Genomic DNA, 12,186 nt, shown 5'->3' on the forward strand with positions numbered 1-12,186 from the left:
AACACACAAACAATAACAAAATCACGATGCAAAACAAAACGGAGTACGTTCGCACAGTACCAATATAGGAAGTCAGAACCTATAAAAAATTATAGCAGAATTGTAACATTATAGCAGAGTGTCAACATTATTGCACGAAATATGACACATCCAAACCAAAACAGAGTAGAACACGAAAAAATTTATTTTTACAGACGCGCGCCGCCGATACAGTTTCTTTTGCTTTGATAATTCATTATTAATTGCTTAAGATGTCTGACGCAGGTACGTTGAGGTTAATTTGTTTTGTGGAATGCGTTAAAAGTTTTGTACTTTACGTTTTAGACGCAGAAAGCCCGCCGAAACGGACCTTCGTCGTGCCGGAAAAGCAAATCAAGTCCGCTATGGATATGGCGACATGGGAGAAGTCCACAGCGTATTACGACTTGATGGGCTTTATAAGTAGCATGTCCGTAGCGCTGCAGGGAACACGAGCTAGCCAAAATGTGGAAATTAGCCCTGTAATTGAGAAACTGCTGAAAGCGATAGATCGCCTGGAGCAGCTGGCTATAGAGACTCCGCCGATCGATCAGCCGGCTCGGTTCGGAAACGCAGCATTCAAGAGCTGGTTTCAAAAGATGCGCACCGAAAGTTTGCAACTGATTAAGGACGCGTTGCCAGATACGCTCCAGGACGCGGCAAAGGAGCTCCAGGTGTACTTCGAAGAATCGTTCGGTAATCCGACGCGTATCGATTACGGTACCGGCCACGAGCTGGCTTTCGTAATGTTCCTTATGTGTCTGTTCAAAACTGGAGCGATTGAACGGAAAGATGAAGTGGCTGTAGGCTTGAAGGTAGAGCAGCAGGTTTGAGTAAGAACACTGAGCATATTAACAGAATGATTTTTCTTCGTAGTTATTCGACAAGTACATCGTTCTGGTTCGGAAACTGCAAGTCACGTACCGGATGGAACCGGCCGGCAGCCATGGCGTTTGGAGTTTGGACGACTTTCAGTTCGTGCCCTTCATATGGGGTAGCGCTCAACTGGCCGTTAACAGTCCGATTGAACCTCCCCAGTTTGTGGAGGATAAATCGATCGACAAGTACAGAAAGGAGTTTATGTTTGTCGGTTGTATCGATTACATACGGCAGGTGAAAACTGGCCATTTCGCTGAGCACTCCAATCAGCTTTGGAGCATCAGTGCGGTTCCGCAGTGGTCGAAAATTTGTACCGGTCTGCTAAAGATGTACCAGAAGGAGGTGCTGTCGAAATTTCCCGTTATCCAACACGTATTCTTCGGTTCTATACTTACACTGGATCCGGTTAAACCGGGTACCGTCCTTCCGAATCCCAGGTTGGGCATGATTCCCAGGCACGGTGCGTCGTCTGGACCTGCAATACCACCCCCACCGAAATTTAGTAGCGGAGATGGAATGTGATAAATGTGTGCGTTCAGCATGCACGCATTAGAAGCATGAACGGAAACAAAACATCGGTTAACACAATCGTACAGAACTGTAGTAGAAGATATCTTAAGAATAAATCCATGATATTGTATCAAGCTAGGCTTCGGGGCTTTTCTGCTTTTGTGTGAACTAAATGTAAACCATAAGAAATAAAACAAGTTAAGATAAATAAGATAAACAAGATAAATAAGTGAAACAAAAAATGAAAAAGTCTCATTGCGCTATCTTGCTAAATTTTAAAGTTGCACCCTGTAAAGAATCAAGTAGAAAACACCCTTAGAGAAACAAAAACATTCCGCTGTCAGACTGACGTTTCTCATCCGATTCCCAGTCAAAATATCGTCGTCGTGAAAACAGGCTCTCGGTGGAGAATTCAGCGATCGATCGAATCCGTATCTTTCGGTTCCGGTTTTCTACTAATAATGGCCCGCTACCTTGGTTTAGATAAACTCAACAAGCTGTACACCTATGTCCGCGATAATGGAGGTATTCGGGCCAGTTTGTACAAACTTTACAGGTCTGTACGCTGTCGATAACAAACTTATGTAACAATATCCTTGCGTGTGGCATGAAGCTAACAAACTAGATTGTTTATTTCGCAGGATGGACGAAATGAAATCGGGACGAATGGTTGGCGAGGACAAGTACGGGAACAAATACTACGAAGATCCGTCGCAATTCTACGGCAGAAACCGCTGGGTGGAGTACGCGCCGCATTTCAACATGGAGTACGACGGCTCGCAAATCCCGGCTGAATGGTTCGGATGGATGCACTACAAGGTACGCAGACTAAGGGATGGTGTTGTGCATTGTTGATCGTAAGAAATTAATGATCTGTTGTCTCGTCTCAGACCGATCTTCCTCCGAATCGAGACGGCAATCGTCCCAAGTATGCCTGGATGCTGGATCACAGCGAAAACGTGTCGGGAAGGAAAGGTATGAAACCGACGAGACTCTCGATCTGAAGGCAGGGCTAGTATTTAAAGTAAAGATTGATTTAAACCGAATTGTAAAAGCATCAATCCAGGCCCAAGATGTTTGAATATGCAATAAGCAATCGCTCAATTACAATCTTTATTTTTTTTCTTACAGAGGCCTACATGCCGTATTCAACAACGCGCCCGAAAGTTGAGGCATGGGATCCCAAAAAACCGCAGTCAAACTAAAATTGTCTCAGTCTGTAAGGAGATGATTGTAAATAAGTGTTAGAAGCAACCGGAACCAACGGTAAATACAGATGTTTGCCAATGGCATAAAGCGGTAGTGTATTGTTTCAGGGGATCTTTTCTGAATAACGCCCAAAAGGTTGAAAGTGGAAGCTCGGTTTTCGATGGGATAGTGATATCCGAAAAACAAATCACACAAATCATCTCAGTTTTTAGTGAGCCATTACGAGGTACGGCCACACCGTTATGACTGATTACGTTCGCATCGCAGTAGACATCGTGTGCGAATGTTTCGTAAACATTCTCTGATCTTCGGAGTCGCGAATCACAACGTTTTGATTTGCAAAACCTACGGTGCCAAACGATCGGAGAAAAGGGCTCCGTTTTCCAAAAGTCCTAGGTTAAGCCAAGTGCAGTGTCCCATTTGCTACTCAGATCAAGAATTCTGTTTTAGAAAACTTGTCACGGTAAAGCATAAAGACAAAGTAATGATGGTCGTTGACAGATAAGTGATCAGAATGGTGTTGATAAAAGAAGTTTTATTGATCTTTTATGAGATTGAGAATGCAGCGAAGGAAGAGTCATATAAAATGCTCATACTCCAAAGTACCAAGAGACAATCAATGTTACAATATACTTAGCGGAGTTGAATACGCTGAATTCCATCGGATACCAGAGTGCACCCTCTGACCACCAGGACGGGATGAGTCATCATACAATGTAAGTTTTCTGATTTTCCTTTTAGTTTGGTATACTATTTTCCCAAAGCAGTATGTCTTTCATCATACTAATTTTACCGTTTGCAGCGTAGCTACCTCCTTGTTATTCGTTTGTATTGCTTAACTAACGGTATCAAAGTTTTGGAACGCAACCTTACCTAAAATCGTTAAAATGAAAGGTTGTGAATGTGGTTTGCAATCTTCTTGCGCATTAGCAAGATCACACTTACTGGTATCCGTAATATCGTACACCTTGATCGTTCCGGGCAGCTGTCGAGGGGCGATCGTTTGACGGAATCCTGTCACGTTGAAACACTCCCAGTCCAATCCGATCAACTCGAAGATGACGAGGAGAACCGTCTCTTCATTTTTTAATGTAGTTGTCTGTGGAAAGCCAAAGAATGTGTTTAAAATTGGCCCAATGCGACGATCTCCCAACGACTTACGACAATGTTGGCCATTTGTTGGAGCTCAGCGACACTATCATCAAGCGCAATGTAGCCGGTAGGGAAGGATATTTCACACGAAACCATATTGGTTTTTTCGGTGAATCCTGTCGGCAGGAAGCGTAGGCAAACATTCCAGTCCGTGTAGTCGTCGGATGAGGTACTAAGCCTGACCACTTTTATGTCGAACTTCGTTGCGTGTACTACAATGTTTTCCGCGTAGCTATAGCCCACTTCAAAGGAACCCGCTACGGTGCCGTTAATGGTGAAGCTCACGGATCTTGTCGTTGGCGATAGCGTAATGCTTCGTTTGTCTGACTGATGATCGAAAGGGATTTCCAAGGGCTCCATATTCGTGCCCTCTGCAATCACATTCCCGACGAATGTTGGAGTAAGAAATATGGTTCTTTTCGCATAGGCAATCAACGCACGTAGAGCAATATGAGTGTTTGGTGTGATGGAAGGTGTCTCCGCTCTGTACTGTTGCTGTTTGATCCAATTCACGATCGGGCCGGCATCGAGGAGAAGTCCTTTTTGGGTGAAAACAAACAGCGCGTAGGATGTTGCGATCAGATCCGTGCTCACGTTGGAGCGCCACCAGTGCTTCGTTTGCGAAGGGCTCCTCTTTTTCTGAGCCAGCAATTGGTTGATGATGAAGCCCAACGATTGACCACTGTCCTTCTCTTCGTCTCTACCTTGCTTTTTTGTGAACTGCAATGCGTACCCTACCAAGGCTAGCTGGTACGGATCTACCAGATTGTATGAGATGGCAATTAAATAGCTTCTACTACGGTCGATCGTTGACACGTATCGCCAGGATAAGCTTTCCATGCTAGCCAATAGTAGTAGAGTATGAGCAGTTAGCTCGGCGATTGATGCTTCATCTCCGGTACTATCCGGTACTCCGGTATCTTTGCAAAATGAACCATCCGTTGCCTGTTGAGATTTTAGCCAATTCAAAGATCTTATTAGGACCTCTTCTCGGGCGGCACTGTGCTGCTTGCGAGCCGCTAACATCAATGCCTGGGTGGCGATTACTGTGTCCCAACATGTTGACTGGGGTCTATGAATGTCCGGAATGGCGAAAGAACCGTCCTGACTGGCAAGTGCCTCGATCTTTCGAACAGACCTGCGGATCATTTCGCTAGCCTTCGCCCACCTTTCGGTCCATTGGACCTGTCCCTCGAGTAGTACGTCCTGCATTAACGCAGCTTTCGTGGCCATCGTAAATGGATCCGCTTCGACGAGCGTATCCAACAGCATAGGGACGGATAATGAAACAACCTGATTCTGTTCCTCCTGTATCGAAACGATAATCCTCTCCGTTCCCGATTCTGCAGTACGCGGAATTGGTATTTTGAGCTTCTTGAACACTGTGTCCGATTTTTCAAGATTAAAGTACCGCACTATACGACCAGATCGCTGCACGCTTTCCGGCACCGCGCGTAGGATCGTCTCAGAGGAGAAGTTTGCGCCGTTACTGGCGTACGCGTTGGCTTTGAGAATGATGGAACCCAACTTTTTGGGCCTAATGAGAAACTCGGCCCGTTGAACTGAGTTTGGCTCGAGCCGTCCTCGAACGGTTTTGAATATGGCTGTTAAAGAAGGGCAGCATTTTAGTGTTATTCAACGATCCGAGTTACAAGGCACTTACCATCAGTTCGGCCCGAGTTGTTCATGAAACTAAATTCATTAGCTTCGTTCGACAGCTCTATGAATACCAAGTCGACCGGTCTATCATCGTTATTGACCACGTATACATCCACAGGTACCACTTCCAACCTGGTTACCGAGTAGGGAACATGCAGATGAATCTCGAGCGGGTCCTCGCGATGATACGTTTTCGGCTGGGCCACTAGAAGCCCTTCTGTCGGACTGTAGGCTAAAGCAGTGACTGTCCAGGATTTTACGTACGTTGGGACTTTTACCGCAAAGTTTGCCGACCCATTGCTGTAGTTAAAAGTACGCATTAGCTTCTTGTAAATCACACAGTACCCTATTCTTACCTAGTATGTCGGCTCTCCCATAGCAGCAATGATCTTAGATCATTTGCACTCTCATCAGGAGCACTCGAAGTGTTCGAGGCCAATGGTGGCATTTTCAGCAGATCATACCTTGAAACCACTGATACATCATCACGCTGAAATGGGTTCCAGAAGCAAATCATTACGTGCCAGCCGGGAATAGCAGTCAGTAAAAGCTTGTGTTACCTGCCGATCAATTGTGCAGTTATGAGAGAGATCCATATATGTAGAGATCTGTTTCAGATCCAGAACCCCATCATAAATGGCTATCCCAACAAGCAAGTCGTGATTGGCGTGTACCTTTACGTTGTACTTTAGTCGATCTCGCTTCACGGCATCAATATGTAGCTATCACGTCACAAAAGCAAATGTTACGATCAGTCATTTGGTTCACAATCGCTATTAATCGTTTGTAGCTCTCACCTGATTGGACGCTATAAGGTGCTTCGTGAAAGCGGCTGATGCCTGCACGAGGGTGTCGTAAGATTTAGCAAACACATACACGCTATTCACGCTATCTTCCAGAGTAAGGTCTGTAATCAGTACGTAATTTTGTAGTGTTTCGCTTCTACGGGACGAGATTTCGTTGCCCTTCTGCCTGCAAATAACCACAACTACTTCACTCATCGCAAACGAAGAAGCAACAGCCAGTCGAGTGCCTTCGGAACTGGGTATCAAATGTATATAAATTTCGGGCAAACTGACCATATGGACGGTCAGCGATGATGTTGCGCCTTCGTAGGAAGCATCAAACGTTACATGATCAGCTAGCTCTGGCGTTACGATGGACACTACGGCAGTGCCCTTGTCATCCAGTAGCTGTTCAAAAGTAACATCTTGGTCATCTTCCGACCACACCGTTATGGACACCTTTCGCAATGATGTTCCATGCAGAGGTTCTCCAATCGCGTTCGTGAGCTGTACGAGAATGGTGGCATTTTGTCCCGGTTCGTAACCTACCATCTTCTGCAGGGTTAGTTTGTGGGGGAAGGTGTAGATTGGTATTGTCCTGGCATATTGATAGGTGCGGTTAGTGATGTGGTTCGTTGTCAACAGCGTCGCTCTCACGCTTATCTCCCGAACAGCTTGACTTCTATCGTTTACGGCAATCAACTTTTCCAGAGGAAGTGTGATCTGTGCCTCGCCAACGATGTTAGTGCTCGACTCGATCGTCGAGCGATCGCCCGTAACCGTCAGCGTAAGCATCCCCTTCAAAGGTTTGCCAAAACTGTACATAGCCGACACGTTCATCACGAGTCGCTTGTCTTGGATCGTACTGATGCCGTCTGTTTCGATCACTATTTTGTGGATGGGAGCTGAGTAGTGCATCACTTGGAACGATTTGGACGTCGTTGCATCGTCAATAGTGACAGCCAGAGTCCAGGTGCCCAGATTTAGATGATCACTAAACAGATACCCACTGGAGTAGATCTCGCCCGGTGTAATGGGAACGCTCCACGATAGTACCTTAAAACCTGCATCGTCTTCGAGATACACGGTCGCATTGAACGATCGTTCTGCGCCAGGCACGGGTTTGTACTGCTCGTTTGTTAATAGAACACGAAACTTCATAAAATCTCCCGGGCTGTAGATGGATTGGCTCAGCTGGATCGATACTTTGGGCTGGTAGTTCATTTGGATTTGCCCAGCAAGTTGTGATTCATCAGACGTTACAATATCTAGCTCCATCACGTTTACATTATCAGCGTGCCAATCGGCAGGGATAGGAACGGTCGTCGATTGTCCGCCATCCACGGAGGTTGTAATCTTACGCACATTCTCGGAACCAACATTTTCGATCGAGAAATGACTACCGTCCGGTGTGTCAAAGTTTGTCAGCAACACGTTCAGTTCCTGATCCGGGTTTACGTTCGATGGCAGGACAGCAAAGTAATCTCTGGAGAAGGTATGCAGGGTTAATGATTTGGTAGAGAGCAGTCCATAAACCGGAACGATATGTACCCGAAAGCTGCGACTGCGTTCAGAAAAACTAGCAACAAAGAACTACCAACAACACTTAAATACATTTTGGTCTAAACGGTTACACTGCACGATGAAGACTGAAATGAACCGGTCGAACCATGATTGCGGTGGACACGGAATTCCCCGGTGTCATTGGTTGGGGTTATCATGTCTGCTGAAGCTGTGTTGATTGAATGCTCAATGATCATCGGTAGAAATACTTAAAAGAAATCTTCACTGTATTTGTGCCATTGAGGAACACGTTTTAGAGTATTTGTATGGTAAATTCGTTGTTTTGTTATTTTAGGAAATTTTTATTTTTTAAATAAGCTATTTAAACAAGTTTATTTAATTGAATAGAAATTACGTTGTCGAACAATGCTTGCAATCGTTGACAACTATGCTTGACTTATCTTTTGGCGGTGGTCAACCGATTGAACGAAGGACCAAACGCCGTGAACCAAACTCTGTCCAACTGACCCATTCCTTTAGCGCGAGTAGTTCACGGGAAGTTAAGAGCATCTCGGGCAAAGAATCGGAAAGAACATGTCTAATTTATTGACAGCTCCCATTAGCCCTTCAAACAATAAATCACGCACGCACCCTCGTCAATTTGGGCAGCTCTTCGACCAATGGTTGGCGGGGGATGGCAAAAACTGGTAAATCATCGTCGAAGTAAGCACTTCGGCCACGGTCTCTTTCTTACGCCGCAAGCTGTCGTGAGGACACCCGGAGGAGCACGTGAACTCTACACCACTATGTGGCGATGTTTGTGCATGTGCGGCGACGGCAGCATCATTGTTGGCACATGTCTTCATCGAACAGCGTATCGATCTCCTGCCGCATGATACTGCAACGTCCAGTTGCTCGACAAATTTAGTAAATTGTAAAATAAACATCCAATATTTGCTCGTCTTAAGATGTTTACGCAGACCAACATTGCGTCCTTCGTGTTCGTAACCACCTACCCTGTGCGAAGAAAGTACAGAGCAAAATTGGTTGATGACGCCAATCGCTTCAGAACAATTAAATTCTCTCTGAATGCTTCAGACGGCAAGGAAAAACAGATCAAATCATATGCAATTGTTAATAGAAGTCTTTACTGGTAAACTTGTTTAATTATAAATTTAATGTTTCAATGTTTCGAATTTATTTTCAAGAGATATTTTTATGCTTTTGTTGAATCACTTTCCTTAAATAGCAACTGCAAAATAATAATTTTGTAACAACTCTGCGCAAACTTTGGAGAACTGTTTCGATACAATATTAAGCCTATATGAATTCATGTCCCCTTTTGGAATCTTTTGTTTTCAGGCTCTTCCGTGGCTTTCAATCGATTTCAAACGACACATTCCGATTTTAAACTCGGGAATCTAAAAGGACAAATCTGTCTCATCAATCCTAATGCTCTTTGCGTAAGATTTGCCGTATGCAAACTAGCTGCGGCTGAGATTTATCTCACGTTGGTCGTTGCGGTTTAGTGGTACATCATTTTCGGGTTTTCGACCGTGGTGAAGGCGTTCAAAGTGCATGGGAATTGGCGAATTTGGAGCAGTTGCCAGGAGTTGCCCAAAGCCGGCAAAACACAACACAAAACAGTGGCCGTCGCTCCACCGTCGAGTTGTTCTATTGATTGTGGTGGCTGTGCTGTTTGCTGTGGTCTTTGCAGTGCTAGCACAACATGTCGACGAAGTTCAGTGGAATGTCTGGCAGACGATGCCTGGCGGCCATTTGAGTTTATTTGCTCGGAACATGGCTGACCGAGGGCGGCGATCGGCGAAAATGGTAATCGCTGACGCAAGGGCTGTGAGGTTAGCACGCACGGAGCAGTACTTGGAATGTTGCAGTGGAACCGATTGATTCAAATTATTTTCTGTTGCTTTGGAACGAAGTGAAAAATGAAGTTTTGAGGGCAGATTTATTCACGAATAAAAACAAATGAGAATAACGTTTCTCTCTAACTTTTGGAACGACATATCGAACCAAACCGCGCCCAAATATGTTCAATTGGGTTTGCTAAGGTTTTACGAATGTGCACATGCAAGCACATTTATCAAAGATTCAATTCAGATTATTTGATAAACCTATTGTCGATGCCCAAAACCCGTCATGTATGGTTTATGTAGTCAATAGCATCTGTATTAGGCGATACGTTGATTTTCATGTCCTGGAATGTAGGAAGTACGAGGAGTCAAAATTTTACAATTAAGGCGGCACTTTGGTGGCTGGGGAATCCTTTACGAGAGTTTCGCATGGATGAGTGAAGCTAAGTAGAAACCAGTCAGCGTAGAACCCGTCCTTTGTGGGAAGCATTTCATTTTATGTAGGTGCTACGTAGTATGCTTCAAATCGTCCCTCGCAAGTCGTATTGTCGTGGGGAGTAATGTGCGATTCTTTTGTTACAAGAGCGCATGTATCAGACCGTAACATTCAGTAACAAGTTTGACTTGCAAAGCTCAATGCAAAGGAAATCCTTTCAGCTCGCTGAGGGCTTTCTGTAAATCGGTGTGACTAGCTTAGCATAGTGTTACGAGACTTAATAACGAATGTATTTATCAGCCTTTTGAAAGAAATTGGGCATTATTCGTTAAGCACCATGTTTAAATTACAAATCTTTTCCAAAATTGGCAACGCTGAAACTGAAGTTGTCTAAAATAATAATAAATTAAGCACCAGCGAACTCAGCTAATTAGGTCAAAATTTCAGCAAAATAGATTTTTAATTCAATTTTTGAAAAACTATTAAGCGTTACGAACTGTCTGAGATGTTAGAGCAAGCTCTAAGAAAAAATGTAAAACAAAATGACTAATTCCCTTGCTTTTCCGGTTCTTCTGTGTTCCGCGGACAGTTCTGTGGACGAGATGCATTTCCATAACGAGAATGTTTGACTGTATATTTAATTATTTCGCCAACTGGTACCACAAAATTTGCTTTTTTCATATTCGAAACGGATATTGAAAGTCGAATCAATAGTTTCAATCAACCAAAAATGAAGAAACAAAATGCCATTTTAGTTCGGTTTGCTCTAATTGGATTGAATTGAAAATGCAGACTACTGCAAAACCGACATTTACATTATATATTCTATTCGCTTGATTGAACCACTGAAACATAGGAATGGAGATTTAGCTCTGGTTAATTATTGCAGGAGAAATACAATATTAAGCACTACGTTTGAATTCGTAAATGCTAAATACAGCATTCTATGTATTTCCATAACAAAACTTGCACCGGCTTAGTACATCAATCAGATAATTCGTAAGTATCATATGGACAGTACGATGCATTGTAACTTCATCGATATGTGTTAATCAAATTGGCCTTTTAAATCAATAGGTCTTGATCTTGATTTATAAATATACTACATAATCTGGCACATACTTACCGCAGATCGCTATTCCATTCTCACGGCAAAAGACGTTCTCTTGAAATTGTTAATCAGGCGTAGTTTTCATTTTCTTATGAATACTTTTATTTAATCGGTAGGCTATATAGATCGTTTAGGTATTTTCAATTAACTATCTCTCTGCTCGCCTGTGTTGTACCTGTACTGCACATTGCGTTCCCATGCATCCCACATCCAGTGCACGTCTTCGACAACTACTCCGCATTATATTGTATCTAGCATTAAATTATTTATTGTCTTGTATTTTATTACGCAATGAGATGGTAGATAGATTTCTGTGTGGGTCGCCCGTATTATTCCCGTTCACGAGGAACTCGCCGAAACGTTGTGTTTCCATAAAGCATAGCTTTCGGTGTTCCTCACAGTTGCCAACTGCAGTGCGTGTTGAGTTTTCACGCTTTCAAGTCGTGGCGTTAGCTGATTATTCCTTTACAGAGACATTATTAGTCATAGGGGTTTGTGTTTAAAATTGTAGTGAATTTGTTAAAACGAAATTAAATCAAGGAACTGTTGGCATGTTTAAATCATATGTAACTGTTGAGTTGGTTAAGTGTGTCACGGGTAATACTTTGCATAGTTTAGTTTTTTATAGATGATGCAATTAGACCATTACAAGGTGTCCAATAGCATGATTGAACGAATACAAAGGTCGCCCGTGATTACTATTTCGTTTCTAAGCGTATCAATGATTGTTATATTTGTGTTGTTCGCTAACTATTGGAAAATGGGGAAAAATGAAGGGAAAATGTTTTACCTGATGCTTCAAAAGACTGTACGGGTTGTCTAAAAATACCAATTAGTTTGTCTGCTTCAGTAATGAATGCGATTATTTCACCATTGAATTACAAGATATATGTACACTCAAAACTTTGGTATTTCTTGGCTGATTACTTCTTGACTGACGTTGTTGCTGTATGAATTTAATACCTCCTAGCATTGCGGTGTACGTTTCTTAATGTGCTTCTTTGAGCTCCGCTTACCTCATGGTTCCACGCTTGAAAATGTCGGAAAATGCTT

General features: G+C 43.4%; 3 protein-coding genes across 3 annotated transcripts; 2 read left to right on the forward strand and 1 right to left on the reverse strand.

Moving 5' to 3' along the window:
- Positions 1 to 158: 158 nt before the first annotated feature.
- On the forward strand, positions 159 to 1,500 carry LOC131210155 (serine/threonine-protein phosphatase 2A activator-like). Its single transcript, XM_058203359.1, has 3 exons — positions 159 to 264; positions 325 to 833; positions 895 to 1,500. Exons 1-3 carry the CDS (start codon positions 252 to 254, stop codon positions 1,417 to 1,419), a joined length of 1,047 nt encoding a protein of 348 aa, XP_058059342.1. The 5' UTR covers positions 159 to 251; the 3' UTR covers positions 1,420 to 1,500.
- A 279-nt stretch (positions 1,501 to 1,779) lies between these two features.
- Positions 1,780 to 2,707, forward strand: LOC131210156 (probable NADH dehydrogenase [ubiquinone] 1 alpha subcomplex subunit 12). The gene is made up of 4 exons (XM_058203360.1): positions 1,780 to 1,963; positions 2,049 to 2,226; positions 2,298 to 2,382; positions 2,539 to 2,707. The coding sequence occupies exons 1-4, from the start codon at positions 1,869 to 1,871 to the stop codon at positions 2,610 to 2,612; spliced, it is 432 nt and encodes a 143-aa protein (XP_058059343.1). The 5' UTR covers positions 1,780 to 1,868; the 3' UTR covers positions 2,613 to 2,707.
- A 421-nt stretch (positions 2,708 to 3,128) lies between these two features.
- On the reverse strand, positions 3,129 to 7,512 carry LOC131207898 (thioester-containing protein 1 allele S1-like). The gene is made up of 8 exons (XM_058200532.1): positions 6,507 to 7,512; positions 6,225 to 6,266; positions 5,988 to 6,149; positions 5,784 to 5,917; positions 5,432 to 5,727; positions 3,778 to 5,372; positions 3,562 to 3,715; positions 3,129 to 3,489 (listed from the first exon to the last, which is right to left on the reverse strand). Exons 1-8 carry the CDS (start codon positions 7,488 to 7,490, stop codon positions 3,452 to 3,454), a joined length of 3,405 nt encoding a protein of 1,134 aa, XP_058056515.1. The 5' UTR covers positions 7,491 to 7,512; the 3' UTR covers positions 3,129 to 3,451.
- Positions 7,513 to 12,186: the final 4,674 nt, after the last annotated feature.

This window comes from Anopheles bellator, chromosome 2 (genome assembly GCF_943735745.2).
Source record: "Anopheles bellator chromosome 2, idAnoBellAS_SP24_06.2, whole genome shotgun sequence".
Taxonomy (NCBI): Eukaryota; Metazoa; Arthropoda; class Insecta; order Diptera; family Culicidae; genus Anopheles; species Anopheles bellator.